Below are 19,558 nucleotides of genomic sequence, written 5' to 3'. Positions count from 1 at the left end.
GCGACGGCTGCGCGGCGTGGCCACCCCGTGTCCACGTGACCGCTGTCGCTGGCTCCGCGAAGCATGAGCGGCCATCATTACTCCTGGCGACCAGACCCAGGCCTGCTTCCCTCCTCTTCCCGGGACAGACAGCGGTGACGGGGTGAAGTCGTGCTGCTCCAGCTCAGCCCTGGGTTTCCAAGAGCAAGACAAGGAGCCGGGGGGCCCACCAACTTCCGGAAGGACAGACAGCCGGGCGGACCGCCCAAGTGTCGGCACGGTGGGGGCGGTGCCAGGAGGCGTGCCCCGCCCCTCGCAGGCCAGCGCCCCGGACCCGCGGCACTTGCCCGTTTCCAGTATGGCCGCCCGCCGTGCCTGACCCGCGGCCTCTCAGTCCCGGCTCCTCGTAGGCGATGCGGAGGCCGAGGCTGTGACTGACACTCTCGCTCACACGCACGCACGGACCCAGACCCACGCCGGGAGCCTGAGGCTGGGGCCCACAACCGCTCTTTCACCCGGCACCCCAGCCAGATCCCGGACCACGGCTTCAGTGCCGCCGCCGCCGTCTCGCCGAGAAGGGTCGCGCCGGACCTCTAGCGCAGCGGCCCCCGGCTGGCAAGGATGGGGAAGCGGGCCGGAGGAGGAACAGCAGCCGCCGCCGCCGCCTCCACGTCCGCTGGGGCCGGGTTGGAGCCCGCAGCCGGCCGCGGCGGGGGCCCGTGGAGCGCGGCCGCCAGCCTCCTGGGAGCGCTGCACCTGGTGATGACCCTCGTGGTGGCCGCGGCGCGGGCGGAGAAGGAAGGTGGGTGTCCGCCGGCCGGCCTCCCCCAGGCGGCCCGCGGCCGGCTGTCAGGGCGCTCGCGGAGGCCGCGACGGGGCTGCGAGCGGGAGGGAGGCCGCGGCCAGCTGCGGCGCCAAGTCCCTGTCCCGAGCCGGCAACTTGCTGTCGGCCCGTGCCAACTCCGGGGCTCGGTGATTCCTTTGCTCAGGTCGCCCTGCCGTCGCTGCCGTTTCCAAACTTCCCGAGTTTGCCTCAGTTCTTGCCACTTGGCCCGCTATGTAGGAGGGGCTGGCTTTCCTCCTTTTTTTTTTTTTTTAAAGCTTGATCTGTGCGAATAGGTAAACACTGCGGACCCACGGGGTGTTGGTTTGTTTGTTTTGTTGTCGTTTCCTTCTTGCTTGAGGTGTTAATTCGGGCGCGCCGAGTGCTCCTCTTACAATGTAGTGGAAACAGCGAGACCGGTGGAAAGGTTGATTCTCAGATGTGGATTTGTTCAAGCATTGCTTGGAGGTCAGTCTTGTTCCTTTAGCTTGCTCTTCGCTGTCGCTTTGCGCTATTGACGACCGTTTACCTTATTACGAACCCTAAATACAGTTCCATTTACCTCGCTAGGGAAGGTTTGCTTTTCTTATTTAAGCTGCATATGTAATTCGATGCCTTTCTATTTGATGTGTAAGTTTGCAGCCTGCAAACCTTTTTAACCATAATGTACAGTTTTTTAAAAGACTGGCGCCTAGTTTTTAAAGTGGACTTACTGTGGCTGTAAAACTGGTACTTCGACAGGGTCAAAAAATATTGTGTGATCTTGAAGATCAAATCTGAGTAATTTTGTCTATACTGTTTCTGAGCCTTGGGGAAAGTGAACAGCCACAAAGCTTTGAAGAATTCAGTAAAAGTGAATACTTTTTTTTTTTTAAGCCAAAAACAAAAAACAAACAAACAAAAAAAAACTTGTTAGGTTAGCTTCCATTTCACATCAGTATTACCAGACAATTAACTTTTTGCCCTGGGAACTCGGAGTTGCTGTTAAACTTAATGACTAAAGTCACTTTTTATTGTTATGGGAGGCAATGCCAAGTGGAAACCAAATTAGTGTTAGAGTGTAATTGTGGGCTAGTTGATTACTTCTGTTCAAAATGTCCCACTCTTCATTTAACTCTGTAAGTAACCTTAGTGTGGATTAATATATATGGAACAAACATCAGAGAGTTGCCATCTACTGCAAGGTATAATTGACAGAGGCAAGATTATTTCCACCATAAAATATTGCTGCTTTAGGACTAGGCAGGCCTGAGGTTGTGACAGTTCATCTTTGTTTACATATTTAGTGTTCTTTTTTGTGACCATGGTACCCAGCATTTGGGCACATTGTGGGTGTTAATGGTACCTACTATATGGCTGTATTTAATGGAGAAGATCTTGGGGATATGGTGTTCTTGGCTTTTGTGTTCCTTTGCTTCGCTTGCGTACAGTAGGCCCTTAACTTTTGCATGAATGACTGTTTTCACACATTATTAGCACAGGGAAGTGAAATAATGACAAATAAAGCATTAAATTTGTATTGTCCTATTTGTTTTTCAGCAGTCATTTTATATGCTAATTTTCTAGATACAGTTAAGTATACCTCTTATTTGAGAACTGTAGCCAAAAATATGTTTGCTGATTTCCCATTTGCATAGTTTACAAGTGTTATGCATCTCTCTCATATCAATAGATGCTGGCAAGGGTTAGGCCAACAGAATAGTTGCCAGGATGTTACGTATGAAACATGGTTGAATCAACCAGTACTTCTGGCTGAATCAGGCATCCTTTGTCACCCATGATGCATCTGTATGAACAATTTTATAGGCTAAGTAGTTACTCAAGATATTGACAGTAATTAATGTAGAATATACTCTGCCTATCACAAAGGGATCTAGTCCTAATCAGGGATCTAGTCCTAATCAGGTATTTCCTGAAGACCCCCCCCCCCCCAAATGGCTTATACTTCAAATCTATTTGAACATCAAGTTCTAGTACAGCTACAGCTTTTAGTCTTTAATAAGATGATTGCAGTTGATTTTGTTACATGATTGTGACACTATGACTTTGACACAAACATAACATTTGCTTCAAAAGAGTAGTGTTCTTTTATTTTTTTTTTCAGGAAGCTTGGACAGATTTCTGATTATAGCCAAGTAGTTACACTTCTTTCTTTTTTTTTTTTTGTTTCAAGTAATAACTATCTTGAACTTTCAATGTTAGAATTTACCTATAGTTTTAATAATGATTCTCTGGGTATTTTGTATGCTTGTATATTTTTTCTTACATTGCAGCAGAATTTTACTAGAAAATCTTCAAAGCAAAATAAAATTTAAGGCTTTTTAAAGAAAGCTGCAGGCATAGATTATCTAATGCAGTTTTTCATGTTTGAACTAGATGTTCATTTTCTTGAGTCAGAAGCATGAGCCATTTCTTGTCTTCACAACTTTTATGTCTTAACACTCCAATATCTAAACATCCATCTGTGGATGATGTTATCAAGAGAGGAAAAGAAACTAAGACTATTTTGGCTATGTTCACAAGTTTGCAAGGACTTTGAACTAGTTAACCAGATGGAGAAGTCACTATAATTACTACATAACTTAGTTTGTGTTAGTGTCAGGATTTTTCTTGAGGCTATGCTCTAGATAGTGAAATAGCGAAAGTGTGTATGTATGCATAATGAAATACATAGTGAAATAGTGGAAGTGTGTATATATGCATGATGAAAATACTGGAGATAGGTATGTATGTATATAGTATACATACAATTCTGAGTAGTCTTTTATGTTACAAATCAGCTCATATGACCAGCAAATAAGCATTTTGTTTTGTTTTTGCCAGTCCTGGGGTTTGAACTCTGGGCCTGGGCTCTGTCTTTGAGCCTCTTTGTGTTTACAGCTAGCAGTCTACCACTTGAGCCACAGTGCCACTTCCATTTTTTTCTGTTTATGTGTTACTGAGGAATCGAACCCAGGGCTCCATGCATGTGAGGCAAGCATTCTTAATCACTAAGCCACATTCCCAGCCCCCAAATAAGCACTTTTTAAACATCTTATACCATGTAATACAGGTTCATCATAAAATGGTTTTTTTGGAAGGTATGGTGACTTTTAACTTAGGGATGAGAAGCTATAATTTATCTGCTAAAGGTAAACTTGGACTATTTTCAGGAATGTGATTTTTTTCCATTCATGACAAATTTAAACCCTAATGCTACATGTATTATTAATTGGCGATTAATGATGGCAAGATAAAGTTTGATAAAGTCCTCCTTAAGACTCACTTTTGCCAATGTGTACTATGTTTCTTGTGTAGATTTTTGTTTCAAGCTGTAATTGTGTTGTAAGTACAGAATAACAGTACATAGTATTCTCTATAAAGCATAAGTACAAAGTGCCTAGGACTAACGGCCAAAGAAAAAAGAAAAGAGTTAAAAAAAAACAAACCTACCCGTGATTTGTCTTAGAATAGTAGAATAGAATAGGAGAGATAATTACTTCATGATGTAAAGATATATTATAAAGTAATTTTCTTTTTTTGTACTGGTCCTGGTGCTTGAACTCAGGCTCTGAGCACTGTCTCTGAGCTTTTCTACTCTAGGCTAGTGCTCTAGTGACACAGTTCCACCTCTGGCTTTTTTTGGCGGGGGAGAGGGTGATAGTTAATTGGAAATAAAAGTCTCATACACTTTCCCGCACAGACTGGCTTCAAACTGCGATCCTCAGACCTCAGCTTCCTAAGTAGCTAGGCATGAGCCACCAGCACCCAGCTTAAAGTGATTTTCTTAAGAATGAGATGTCTTCACCCTTTTATGATGGACTGCTTTAAATTTAGGGGTCTATAAGTAGAATAGTACTTAATAAGTGCTTCACTGATGCGTCCTCCTCCCCTGCCCGAACTCAGGACCTGAGTGCTGTCCTTGAGCTTTTTTTGCTCGAGGCTAGTGTTCTACCACTTGAGCTACAGCTCTGCTTCCAGCCTTTGGGTGGTTAATTGGACATAAGAATCTCATGGACTTTTTGCCCTGGGCTGGGTTTGAACTGCAGTTCTCAGATGTCAGCCTTCTGAGTAACTACAATTACAGTCATGAGTCACTGATACCCTGCTTTAATGTTTACTTTTGATTTTTGCTTTGTTTTTTGGGAGAGGGTCTTGAAATGTAATTCAAGTTGGCCTGGATCTTCACTGTATAACCCAGGCTAGTCTCTTGACTAATTCTTCCTGCCTCTGCTTCCTGGAGAGCTGGGATTTCAGGCATGTATTATTATACTTGGTTACTAATGAGCAAACGTTGCTTGCTTTCAGTAGGAATTGTTTGATATTGTCACATGTATTGGAGTCCTATTGTGGGAAAAAGGATGCCCTATAATAATAACTTTTTTCCTGTTCTGCTTCATACACTGTTCCCTGATCGTTACCTAACCCCCCACCCCCCAAAAAAATCAACTTTGGGAATAGATGTAAAATCATCAAATTTGTTATCCTTGAAACTATAATTTGAGAAAATAACCAAGTCTTTTGCTTGATGTTTCAGGCATTCTCTCTGCTTCCATGTGACTTGCATTTTCTGATTGGCTTTGCCAGACCAAAAGGCTTTTTTTGCAATGCCAATTTTCCCTTGTGTCTGTTGTAAGCAGCATCGGGTTCTGTTGCAGTGCTTTGTGTTTCTTGGGTATGGTTGTGTTGTAGCTGGCTGTGGCTACACTTTGTTTGAACATGTCCAGGGAAGGATTATCTTACATTACTTCCAGTTTCTCCCAGGTTTTATTAATGAAATGATTTTTCTCCTTGCCACATTGGACTCATTTTTTACCCTTATTTGAGTAAATAGCCTTAGGACCTGTGACCCCCTTTCTTTGGTCACCTGTCCCACAGTCTGTCCCTAGCCTGGGGCACTGCAGTAGACTTTCTCTCATCTCCCACTGTCAGTCCCTCTGAATTAGCAGCCACTTATTACTCATTTGTCATTCATTGGGATGCTTAGTTGTATACTGTCTTGTTCAGCTACTTAAATGATTTCACAGGTGTCATTCTTCACCCAGACTGGAATATCTTTAGGACAGAAACATGACTGAGATTTAGAATATTTAAGATAGAAATATGACTTGAGTTTAGAATCAGAGTGGGTAAAAACCTCATCCTAGATGTGTCATTGGAAATCTGCCACCAGAATTTTTTTCTCTTACTCATATGTTTCATTCCTTTGTAGCTAAAATGATTTTTATGTACTTATCTAATTCAGACCTTTTGTAAGTTTGGGATTTTAAGATTTTCAGATCCTCATGAAGCCCTAGGTTATAAAATGGAAGCATACAATAGTTAGCTAAATGTTCTTAGTATTGGTAAATATTTACCAGAACTGGTAAATGGTAGGTAGGGCCAGGAGTTTATACAAAGCCAGCTGTGACTAGCACCAATGCCAGTTACTCCTGATTGGGTTCTTATGGGTATAGATTTTTATCATTAAGTACCAATTGGGACTTGCTAGTTTATGTGAAACAAATACTAAGTGAAGCACGCATTATTATTTTGGCTTTTTCTTTTAAATGGACATATTCTGTCAGCTTGTTAAGTATTAAAAAGTTCACAGCCTATTCTGAATTAGGATAGTTTTTTAAAAATGAATATTTGGTATTACAAGCTATTGACTTCTGTTTTCGATGATTTTAGGTACCTTGTTACATTGCTTAGTTTAAGATTAAATACTAGTGCTACTTCTTAGCCCTGAAATTGTTGTGACAAGTTAATGTGACAAGAAATCTTCTCTGAAATTGGTTTTTTATTAAAAGGAACTGGAGGTAATCCAAGGGCTGGTAGTGGAATTTGCTTCTGATAGTCTTTAAAACGTTACTGAAAAGTACAGGGGCTTCAGAAGTGTTTAATTTCTGGTGTTAGTTTTTTGTTTTGTTTTTTTTTTTAAAGCATTTGAGAATTAGTCTTTGCTATTTGTAATCTTTATTTTAAAAGTTAAAGGTCTGAAAAATATTTTAAAGTCTAAGAGGATGCTTGACATATGATCATATGAAACCTGCCTTATCTACTTATGTTTATTTATTGCATTTTTTAAAACTCTGGAAAACAACTCAAAATTTATTATCTTTTTTTTGGTCTGGTCGTAGGGCCTGAACTCTGGGCCTGGGTGCTGTCCCTCAGCTCTTCAGCTCAAGGCTAGCGCTCTACCACTTGAGCCACAGCGCCACTTCCGGCTTTTTTTCTTTTTGCTTATGTGGTGCTGAGGAATCGAACCCAGGGCCTCATGCATGCAAGGCAAGCGCTCTACCATTGAGCCACCTTCCCAGCCCCGAAATTTATTATCTTAATCATTCTTAAGTGTATAGTTGAGTGTTCACATTGTTATCTAGTAGTTTTCTAGAACTTTTTTATTTTATAAAACCTTTGTACCCACTAAACCCATTATTCCCATTTTTCTTTCCTCGCTCTACACCCCTGTGACCCTCATAACAACAATTCTCCTGTTTCTATGAATTTGACTACAGATGCCTCATATAAGTAAGAGATAGAACATTTGTGTTTTGTTCTTTGTTGTTGTTTTTGAGACAAAGTCTCACTATGTATCCCACTCTTATCATTCTGCCACAGCCTCTCAATTGTTGGGATTACAGGTGTGTATCACCATGCCCCAATAGCATTCTTTTTGGCCTGCTTTTCTTTTTCTTTTTTTAATTGTGAAAATACTGTACAGAGGGGTTACAATTACATGGGCAAGATAATGAGTACATTTCTTATCAAACATTGTAGCCTCCTCCTTTGTTTCCCCTTCCCATCCCTTCCCATCCTCCCCCACACCCCCAACCAATCTTCCCCCCCCACCAAAATTGTAAAGTTGTTTTCGACATAAGGACTTGTACATCTCATTGTTGCAATGGGTCCACCTGTGTCCTTATTTAAACGATTTGTTTTTCCCCTTCCCCTCAACAAATTATAAGGACATCAAATACAGTGAAAGCAGGGGTTATACCCTGGGGGAGGGACATACAAAGCAACAAAGAAATAATCTTATAAATGTGGTAGAAACAATTGCATGAAAGAAAAAAAAACATTTGAATACATATCTTAGGATTCATTTCCCTAACATCAACTTATCTGACTTTTTCTGCTTGACTCAGACATATACTAGATATTGCAAATAATGGGACTTATGTTTCTTTGGGCCTGGCTTACTTCACTTAATATAATTTTTTCCAAGCCTTTCCATTTCCTAACAAATGGGGCAATGTCATTCTTCTGACGGAGGCATAGAATTCCATTGTGTATATATACCACATTTTCTTGATCCATTCATCTACTGAGGGGCATCTGGGTTGGTTCCATATCTTAGCTATAGTAAATAATGCTGCAATAAACATAGGTGTGCTGGTAGCTTTAGTGTGGTCTTGTTTGTGAACGTTTGGGTAAATGCCCAAAAGTGGGATTGCTGGGTCTATGTGGAGTCTTTTGAGGAACCTCTATACTGCTTTCCAAAGTGGTTGAACAAGTTTACACTCCCACCAACAATGCAGTTAGGTTCCCTTCTGTCCGCATCTTCTCCAGCATCTGTTGTTATTAGAGTTCTTGATTGTAGCCATTCTAATTGGGGTGAGGTGGTATCTCAGTGTTTTGATTTGCATTTCTTTTATGGCTAGGGAGGTTGAGCATTTCTTCATGTGTCTATTGGCCATCCTTCTTTCCTCTTTGGAGAAGTTTCTCTTTAAGTCTTTAGCCCACTTATTTATTGGGCAGTTGTTTCTTTGAAGATTTGTTGTTGGGGGATTTAATTTTTTGAGTTCCAGGTATATTTTAAATATGAGACCCTTGTCGGTTGTATGGCTAGTGAAGATCTTCTCCCAATCCGTGGGCTTTCTATTTATCTTACTAGCTATGTCCTTTGCCATGCAGAAGCTCTGCAATTTCATGCAATCCAACCTTTGTTGGATTTGTCCAACCTTTCTTTGATTTGTTGTGTTTCTGAGTGTCTATTAAGAAAATTTCCGCCTGTGCCAACAAGACCTAGGGTTTCTCCTATTCCATCCTGTAATGTTTTCAGAATGTCTGCTTTGACTCCGAGGTCTTTGATCCATTTGGAGTTGATTCTGGTGCAGGGTGATATGTAAGGATCTAGCTTTAGTTTTCTACAAGTAGTTAACCAATTTTGCCAGTACCATTTACTGAAGAGGCTGTCTTTCTTCCATTCTATTTTTTTAGCTCCCTTATCGAAGATTAGATGGCTATAGGTCTGTAGGTTCATTTCTGGGTTTTCAATTCTATTCCATTGGTCCTGAGGTCTGTTCTTGTGCCAGTACCAAGCTGTTTTGATTACTATGGCTTTATAGTAGAGTTTGAAATTTAGTATTGATATTCCTCCAGCACTGTTCTTTCTTTCTTTCTTTCTTTTTATTGTGAAAATACTGACCTCCAGCACTGTTCTTTCTGTTGAGGATCGTTTTTGCTATTCAGGGTCTTTTATTGTTCCATATGAATTTTTGGATTGCCTCTTCTATTTCCTTGAAGAATGAGACTGGAATTTTGGGTATCACATTGAATTTTGGGTATCGCATTGAATTTGTAGATAGCCTTGGGAAGTATTGCCATTTTCTTTCTTTTTTTTTTTTTTTATTGTAAAGATACTATACAGAGGGTTACAGTTGCATGAGTAAGGTAATGAGTACACTTCCTATTGAGCATTGTTACCCCCTCCATTGTTTTCCCCCTACCATCCCTTCCCTCCCTCCCTTCCCCGAGGTTCTTTTTTTTTTTTATTGTGATTAAGTGATTACATAATTTCCCGAATTTCACAGTATTGTGGAATAATGATGCTCATTTAAAGTCACAAGCCATTTTCACGATGTTGATCTTTCCTATCCAGGAACATGGGAGTTTTTGCCACTTTCTAAGTTCTGTTTTGATTTCCTTTTTCAAGTTTTTAAAGTTTTCATCATAGAGGTCCTTCACATTTTTGGTTAAGTTAATTCCTAGGTATTTTTTTTTTTTTTTTGTGGGGCTATTACGAATGGAGTTGCTTTCCTAATTTCAGCCACACTTTTCTCATTGTTGGCATACAGAAAAGCCATTGATTTTTGAGGGTTAATTTTATACCCTGCTACTTTGTCAGAGTTTTGAATCAGCTTGAGTAATTTGGAAGTGGAATCTGTGGGATTCTTTAAATACAAGATCATGTCATCTGCAAAGAGGGAGAGTTTTACTTCTTTCCCTATTTGGATCCCCTTTATGTTTGCATCTTGTCTTATTGCTGAAGCTAGGCATTCTAATACTAGATTGAAGAGAAGTGGGGAGAGTTGGCCTGCTTTTCTTATTTACATAATATCCATAAATTTTATGTTGTAGATTGAAATAGAATTTTCTCCTTTTAAAGGAAGAATAAAATCTGTTATACATACATACTGCATTTTTGTTTTTGTTTTTATATTTCATTCATGGACACTTGGATTGCTTCTACCTCTTGGCTTGTTGTGAATGAAGCCATGGGGATGGATGTGTAATTATCTCTTCAAAACTTGGATTTCAGTTCTATGTGTATGAATGTGTGTGTGTGTGAGTGTGTGATACTGGGGTTTGAATTTAGAGCCTTCTGCTTACTAGGCAGGTATAGTTTACCTCTGAGTCATGCCTCCCTGGCTGAAATAATCATGGCTCCCTAGTTATTTAGTCTAGGTATGTGCTTGTATATTGAACCTTCTATTTTATGCTACCTGCCCTAGTAGGGATGACAGGCATATGGTACCACACTTAGCTTCTTTCTTCAAGATGGACTCTCCCAAGATTTTTTGCTTGGCTTGATCTACCTGCTGATATCAGCCTCTTATGTAGCTGGTAGACATTAATATACTCAGGCAACTGATTGAGAAGGATTCTCAAACTGTTTGCTTAGAGTAACCTCAAACTATGATCCTCCTGCTGCAGCCTCCCAAGTAACTAGTATTACAGACGTGAGTCCCCTTGAAGGGGCTGCAACTAGTGGCCTAAAATCTCCTAGTAGGCCCCATCTCTTAAACTTGGCCATAAACTTTTGACACAGGGGCATTTGGAAACACATTTTGAATCTAAGTAGCCATGGAAGAAATAGTGAAGTCATTACCAATTAATGATAAACTAAAATGATGGAAAAGCATTTCTGGTGATAATATTAATATAGTTGGGATTTTCACCATTCTAGAAATATATACCAGTAGTGTTTACCTGTAATTGATGATACCTATAATTCATAATGAGAATAGTGCTTAATGATGATTACTCATGTTTATCAAGCACTTTTTTTGTATCAGGAATGGTACTGATTATGTTGCATGCTTTATCACATTAATCCTACACAGTGACAGTCTACCTTCTACCACAAAAATCTATTTGTCCTTAACTACATTTCACCTACATCTGTCTGTACTGCTGGGGGTGTTTATTTGTGGCAGCTTTTTCATGATTTTAACCTTCAACAAAGTGAGGCAATATGACATGTGTTGATTCTTTTTGCAATTAAGGGGTTTACTTTGAAGTATTGCTTTAATTAACTAAAATATTTGTGTTCAGTTGAAAGCTAGAATAAATTAGTTATAAAATATATCTTTGTAAACAATAAAAAATTATCACTAATCAAGAACCAAGTTTAGACACCTCTTCAGTTACTTCTTTATGTGCCTGATAATCTTTTTTTTTTAAATTGGCTTACATTAGCTGTGGGGGGAATTTCATTCTTAAATTTCCAGGCATGTTTACAATGTATTTCAATAAATCTCACCTCCTCTGTCACTCTGCCTTCCCCAGTTCCCAAAACTGTTTCAACAGATTTTATTGTTCAGGGCTTCACACTTGCTCAGCTTTCTTGCTCATGCTGATGTTCTACCATTTGAGCCATACTTCCAGTTCTGTCTGGAAATCTTTGGATATTTGTTTTACCGTGTGTGTGTGTGTGTGTGTGTGTGTGTGTGTGTGTGTGTGTGTGTGTGTGTGTGTGTGTGTGTGTGTGTGTGTGTGTGTGTGTGTGTGTGTGTATTCTTGGTTTTAAGATTTTGCTATATTTTTTTCTCCAGCTGAGAATTGAATCCAGAATTCATAAAAACTAGTCAAAAACTCTACCACTGAGGAACATACCTAGTCCCTTGAAGTCTTGCTTTTAAGATAAGTTATGTGAGCCTGGAACAGTGCTCAGATTTGAACTATTCACAGTTGAGGTGAGTCTTCTGAGTTCTCTAACAATATTTCACAAATTACGTTCTTTTTCTTCAGTTTCACTAGGTGGAATAAGCACTATCCCTGACCCTATATGAATGTTAGGCACTGTTCGCTCCACAGTCTTTTTGGATGGTTTCTTCCCCCTTTCCTGTCTTAATTACATTCCATACATATGTGAACAGTACTTTGCTGAATACACACCTGGGGGTCCTCCGTTAGTCTTGAGAATTTGTAATTCTCTCCCTTCCATTGGTTTATCATATGAACTCTTACTGCCTCAGTTTCCTAGCAGTCTCAGCTGTGTCTCATCAACTTACAGAATCTACCAGGCTCTCTACCAGTTTGTCCTCACTACATTGTGGCCTAGTAACTCTCTTAAGGCCGTAAACTGGGGCAATCATAGAATTCACTTTGTTTCCCATCTGTAGTGGATTGTCTTAACTGACTGGTTTACTGAAAACTGTCCTTTAATGTATTCTGGGATTTTGGCTCTTTTAGGTTGGGAAGGTACATCTGTCTCTGTTAATCCATTATGACTGAAAGCAGATATAGACATCCACATTAGTGTTTATTCTCCAGTATAAATACTACTCTTTATTTTCAGGTGTTTTATTTTGAAACTTTTGCTATATAGAAAACTTGGTAATTAATATTGGATAGGATAATGTAATAGTTTTCTTTTGCTGCTTCTGCTATTAAACCAAACAACTACAAACTTAGTAGCTTTAAAATAACACTAATTTACTGCCTTAAATTAGAAGTTTGAAATTTGTATCACAGGGATAAAGTTGAAATTTTGGTGGGATCTTTTTCTTTCTGGAGTTGCTAAGGGAGAATTTTTCCACTAAAGGCTTCGTATCTTGGCTTAGAAATCCTTCCTCTGTCTTCAAGGACAGCAGCATTGGGAAAACCTTCTAAAGTGCCATCTTTCTGTTTCCGGTTCTCCTCTTCTGCTTCTCTCTTCGAATTTTAAGGACATTGGACCAGATGATCCAGAGTAATCTCCCTGATTTAAAATCAGCTGGTAAGAACTGTAATTTCCACCACACCCTTAATTCCCTTTTGCCATGAGACCTGACATATAATCATAGGATCCTGAGATTATGATGTGGACACCTTAGAGTGGGCTGGTGGATATTATTTTTACCACCATAGATAAATAAGTGGCTTTCAGCATCATTATCTCTGCCTCAGACTTTTTTTTTAATTGTGAAAATACTGTACAGAGAGAGGGGTTACAATTACATGAGCAAGGTAATGAGTGCATTTCTTATCAAGCATTGTTGCCTCCTTCTTTGTTTCCCCTTCCCTCCCTTCCCATCTCCCCACCTGCCCCCCCTCAGACTTTTTTTTTTTGGGGTGGGGGGGTCCAGTCGTGGGGCTTGAACTCGGCCTGGGCGCTGTCCTTCAGCTCTTCAGCTCAAGACTAGCGCTCTACCACTTGAGCCACAGCGCCACTTCCGGCTTTTTTCTTTTTGCTTATGTGGTGCTGAGGAATTGAACCCAGGGCCTCAGGCATGCAAGGCAGGTGCTCTACCACTGAGCCACCTTCCCAGCCCCCCCTCAGACTTTTTTTTAATCAGTAAATAAGATTGGTTTTATATAGGATTTTCTTCTTAATCTTCATACATGAAAACATTTTGTTAAAAACAATGAGGTGGGCACCAGTGATTCTGTAATCTTAGCTATACCAGAAGCTGAGCCCTGGAGGATTGTGATTTGAATCCAGTTTCCATTTCCAATTAACCAGCAAAATGCTAGACTGGAGGTGTGACTTAAAGAAAGTCAAGCAGGAGCAAGCTGCCCTCAGTTCAAGCCCCAGTATGGAGGAGAGAGAGTCTTAAAAAAAAAAATGAGAGAGTCTGTCTTTTGAGATTGAGTCTTTCTATGTAGTCTATGTATGAGTCTTTCTATGCTATCTACACTTTTTTTATGTGCTCATTATGTACATATATACCTAACACTCAGAGATAGTTTATTTCAACTCAAAAATTAACTTTTATGGAACATTCACAGAGTTTTTAGAATTTCTCATCCTGTTGCATTTGATTATCAGTATAAACTCTTCAAACTTGTAAAAAGACTGATTGCCACAAATTACATTTTAGGCAAATATCTACTGTGCCTTACATGTTTGTCAGGTGTTTCATTTCTCTCTAAATTATATAATGCTATCTTACCCCTTCTCTCCACTTATCACTACTTATTTCTTGTGTTCTTTGTCAGTGTTTATCACGTGGAACAGCTGTTCACTTCTTGTATGGGCTCATTTCCTATCAGGCCTTTAGCAGTGTCATCACATGCCAACAATTTCAGGGCAGACAAGGACCAGAATTTTTTCCTTGACTTTTTCCCAGGGTCTTTTGTGAAGGCTTGTATGTACCTAATATTGAATAATTTATGTATGTTATCACTGTGTTTTTGTGTATCAGTTCATGTTGCTGCTACAGATATATTGTATTTGATTGCTCCTTTCTTTGTATGCTTAACTATTGATAAGATTCTACAATAGTTGTTTGTTTGAACTAAAAGTTGCTACTCAAGATCAACTCTAATTTGAAATATTCGGTGTGCCTTACTCCCACCCCCATAAGCTGCATTTATAAACCATTCAAGTCCAAAAAGGATTGAGTGCCAATAGGTCACAGGTGCCAGTTTCAGAGCACATAGTTAAGTCAGAAAGTATTTGTGACACCTGCTGTTGCTCTTTTCTTCTGTTTTGTTGCTGCTGACACATCTTTGATGGAAATGAGTTAGATATGCCCAGCAGGGCAGGCTCTTAGAAGTTGGCCAAAGTGCTTAGCACTCTGTCCTTGATGCAGAAGTAGGCTTGAGTTATCATTCTTCATTGGCCCTGGTCCTGGGACTTGGAGCCCAATCCACTTAGCACTTGTAATTACACCTAGCTGGTTTCTTCCTGGGGTCCGTTTCTTGATAAATAGATGAGGTCAAGGTTTTGCAGATGGATAGCTCTTATATATTAATATTATAATTATAAATCATTTACTAATTGTATGTTAACTGTTCTTGACTTTAAAATGGACATACACATGCTTACTAGAGTTGTTCTACACAGTTTGTTGAGTGATGTTAGTTTCTTAATATCTTTACATAGAAGACATTCTACATTTTGTTCTCTCTTTTTCTATAACTTTGCTTTGGACTGTATCTGTTTTAGATTTCTTCTTCTTCTTTTTTTTTTTTTTTTTCTTGCCCAGTAAAAAAAACTTCGTCTCTTGGTTTGGTTGTTGCTATTCTTATTCTTCTATTGAGTAGTTCATTGGGAAAAAGGGAACCTTAGGATGTACCCTCAAAAGGTAGCCATTTGTTGAAGATGTTATTTTTTATTTTAATGGTGTATACAAACATTTGTTCAAGTGGAAGAACAAATGTTCCCAATTGTATGCCTTGGAGGATGGATCTCGAGCTTTGTACTTTTAGCTCACAGTAGCATGTTCCTGGAAACTCTTGTGTGCTAACCATTGCCATATTATAACAGTGATTCTCAGTCATCAAGAAGAGAATGGAATGTTGCCAGGATCATGGCATAGTTCTACATCAGAAAGGTGCTGGGTAAAGTTTAGAGAAGGGGACATGTTTGTATTACTGTAATATCAAATAGGCTGAGGTCATATGAAAGGCTGCTTTGGAAAGATGATGGATGCTAACTACTTTGGGAAGAGATGGAGTTGGGGCTTCAGTTTCACAGTTCTGTTCCTCAAGTTTCTTACTATATCACCTTGATTTTTTTTGAACAAGTTGTATGTGGAAATGTATTGAATAATCTCCAGATAAGCTATATGTAGCTATGTTTCTGATTCATCACAGAATGAGTGTTCTAAGACTTTGGGATAGCAGCCTGAAAAGAGATGTAGAGTGCAGAAAGAAAGAGTGCAGAAAGCTACATTGGAAGACTATCAGAGAAGGCCTGAAAGTGTCATTAAGAACTGAAAAGGAAATGTTTCTAACAATCATGAGATAGTAGATATTTGAGTGTCTGCTGGACAGAGAGGAAAGTCTGCATGGAAGGAGTGGTGGAGCAGAAAGGTCTGAACAAGGGGGGTTTGGATAGGAGCCTGGAAGAAACTAGTGATAAAGTGCCAGTGGTTTATCTAAGTACACATACGCTGCCACCCCCATCTTTAGGGGACTGGCTTTAAGATAATGTACTATGTTCAGGGTGACTTCTCATTTGTATGATTGAAGATAAAAATCCCCAACTTATATGTGCCTTGGTCATAATATACTAACAAATTGTTATTTCAGTAGTAACGTGATTATTGTCATATTGTTTTATCCTGGTGGGATGGATGCATCATCTTAGAAAACTGGCTCGAAGTTATGAGTTAGGGACAGAATGTAATTCCCTGATAACAGTAGCTAGGAAACATGTTCTGGTCAGCCTCTGTCTTTACCACATGAAGTCAGATGGAGGCTGTTGAGAGTCACTCCTGCTTTGTGCATACTTTCCTACCAGCATATGCCAACACTGCTTGGCATACTGACTAAACATCTCCCCTATAAGGGTGAACCTAATCTTAGAAGCATCATTACTGAGAGAGGGGTGACTGCTGTGTCATCTGTGGTGTAAATGGCATACAGCAAGAGCTCAGTAATCCTGGCTCAGCTGAAAGTGGAATTACACACAGACAGGTGGCTCATGACCATGCCTGTGTTTACTTTACAAGTTCATGTTTGTATCTTGAAACCTTAATACTTAAAACATTTAAAATATACATAGATTTTAATTTTTTAAAAACATACATCCTCTGACCCCCTATCTAGTTGTCACACCTCACTTCTTGTCCAGTCACCAACCTAGACCAAACTGGAAAATTAATTCAGTAGGTGCTATGTCCTAGGCTGAATCTAGAAAGATAAGACATAGTTCTAGCACTGCAAAGTCTTCCATATGGTGAGGTGAAAAAGTCTACAAATAGACATTTAGTGTTCAGTATTTGAATCATGACTGTCTATGTGTACTGGGGACACTGGGAAAGGTAGATCTCAAGTCAGAAGCCCAAGCAAATACAATCAGTATGGTTAAGTTCAGATGCCTCATCTGCACTTCCTTCCTTATACACAAAATCTTTAGCTTTGATTTAAGTATCCAAGTAAGCAAACACCTTTTGAACTAAACTTTAGAATTATTAGTAACCTAATTTTGGGGTCTTAGGCAGTAAAATACTACAGTTTTGTTATAAAGTGTATGTGAACAGTTTGTATTTCTTTTTCCTCTCCTTGCTTCCTAATCTTAAAAAAAGTAATCCAACTTAAACAGTGGTGTAAAACCATCACAATAAGATATTTTATATGGAAATCAGCTTGGCAGGATTAAAGAGGGGAGCATTGAGGCTTCAGTACTACTAATAACCCTGTAGTCTTGGACAAATTACTTACATTGAGTATGTGTTCTCTTAGACTAAAGGGAAATAGAAGCATTTTGTGGAGTGTTGAGAGTGTAAACTTTTGGTTTGAGTATACTTCATCCACCTATTTTTATATTCTCTCAACACTTTCAAGTCTCAGGAAAAACTTCCTAGTGCAAGATTTCAGTTGTAGGGCTGGGAAGATGGCTCAGTGGTAGAGCCCTTGCCTTGTATGCATGAGGCCCTGGGTTCGATTCCCCAGCACCACATAAGCAAAAACAAAAAAGCCAGAAGTGGCGCTGTGGCTCAAGTGGTAGAGCGCTAGCCTTGAGCTGAAGAGCTGAGGGACAGCACCCAGGCCCAGAGTTCAGGCCCCACGACTGGACCCCCCCCAAAAAAAAATCACTGGGGCTGGGAAGGTGGCTCAGTGGTAGAGCCCTTGCCTTGTATGCATGAGGCCCTGGGTTCGATTCCCCAGCACCACATAAGCAAAAAGAAAAAAAAGCCAGAAGTGGTACTGTGGCTCAGGTGGTAGAGTGCTAGCCTTGAGCTGAAGAGCTGAGGGACAGTGTCCAGGCCCAGACTTCAGGCCCCACAACCAGACCCAAAAAAAAAAAAAAAAAAAGATTTCAGTTGTAAGCATACATTTTTTATTAAAATAATTTTAATATTAATTAAAATATCTTCTTTCTATGTAATGTTTATGTTTTGATTTTTTGTTCTTCTTTTAGTCAGTTGGTCTAGAATTTAAAAATGAGTGTAATCCTCTCAAACATTTAATGGTCACTTAGGAGCAAATTTACTCTCCATATTGTTTTATGATATGCTTCTTGTTCTTTATCAGCATGTATTATTCATGCACATAGTACTCTTTTGAAAGTACTATTGGACTCTGGGACTATGTTTATGAGTTTACACATAGTTATTAGCTTCCAAGAATTTCTTGTTAGAATGACAGGCACAGACAGATAATTATAGTTTAAGGTTAAAGATACATATCAACTTGTGTGTGTTGAGTTGACTCTGTATCTATATCTAGTATTGATTGGCTTAAGATTAATGCTGGTAAGAGTATTTAAGTTTGAATCTATGTAACCCAGTTTTAACTGTGTGTTAAAAAAACTATATGTTAAAACACTACTCCAAACCAGGCACCAGAGGAGGCTGACGATCATAGTTCAAAGCCAGCCCAGGGAGGAAAGTATGTGAGACTCTCATTGCCAATTAAACACCAAAAAAAAAAACCAAAAACAAAAAACAACCAGAAATGGAGCTGTGGCTCAAATTGTAGAGCACTAACCTTGAGCAAAAATGCTGAGAGACAGTGCTCAGGCCCTGAGTTCAAGACCAAGGACTAACATACCCACACAAGAAAAAACACAAAAAACAAATTGCTCTACAATTTCCTTCTGGCTCATCATCATTTCTGCCCTTTTAGTAAGTGTGCCCTCTACTGTTTTTTGAGATTGAGTCTCGTTATATAGTCTAGTCTGGCCTAGAACTCTCTATCCTCGTGCCTCAGCTCAGCTATTAAGTGTGCCTTTAAAAAATTTAAGTAGTGGGCAGATATAACGGCATTCAGACCTGTGAACACTGAAAAATTCTTGATTAGAGCAAGCGTGTATCTTCATGATAAATGATCAGTCTTATCATTATATACATAAACCTGGCTGCCCATCTCTATGTAGAGACTAAACATAAAACAGACATGGAATATAGACTTGCCTGTGATCTTGAACAAGAGAACTAACTCTCATGCTGCAGCTTCCTGATCTGTTTTAATAGAGAGAGGAATACCTGTCTTGTACAGTTAGCATAAGTTCTGTGTAAGTTCTGAATGACATAGTCAGTAGGGTTTGACATAGATAAAGTGCTAGATCAGTGCTAACTCTTGTTGTTACATATTCATATCATATTTCAGTGTGGACTACTTACATATACCAGGTGAGCCACATTGAAGTTTTTTTCAATTGGACCCGACCAGCTCCTTGGCCAGAAGTTATTTTGTACATTCAGCTCATCATTGAGTCTTATTTGTCAGATACTGGGTTTGGTCATTGATGCTTCAGGGATGAAGATGAAATGATCTCTGACCTCAAGAAATGTATAAATTTTATTTGTATTGCCTTTTGTCTTCCCAAAGTGCTTTAGATCAGGATACTCAGAATTAGATATGAAAAGTAGAGACATTTTAAAAATTAATAAAAGGTTCTCTCTTTTAAAG

The 19,558-nt window shown here is 39.5% G+C and overlaps 1 protein-coding gene across 2 annotated transcripts in view; it reads left to right on the top strand.

Moving 5' to 3' along the window:
* Positions 1-325: 325 nt before the first annotated feature.
* Tmem131 (transmembrane protein 131) overlaps positions 326-19,558 on the top strand; it is a 187,238-nt gene continuing 168,005 nt past the window's right edge. For both annotated transcript variants that reach the window (XM_042695339.1, XM_042695338.1), the window contains exon 1: positions 326-781. In XM_042695339.1, coding sequence (XP_042551273.1) covers positions 601-781 — 181 coding nt within the window. In that variant the 5' untranslated portion in view covers positions 326-600. The remainder of the gene's footprint in view (positions 782-19,558) is intronic.

This window comes from Dipodomys spectabilis, unplaced genomic scaffold, assembly GCF_019054845.1.
Source record: "Dipodomys spectabilis isolate Male_0828 unplaced genomic scaffold, ASM1905484v1 ptg000187l, whole genome shotgun sequence".
NCBI lineage: Eukaryota > Metazoa > Chordata > Mammalia > Rodentia > Heteromyidae > Dipodomys > Dipodomys spectabilis.
The sequence above is the reverse complement of the archived record's forward strand: the minus strand, read 5'-3'. Positions and strand labels throughout refer to the sequence as shown.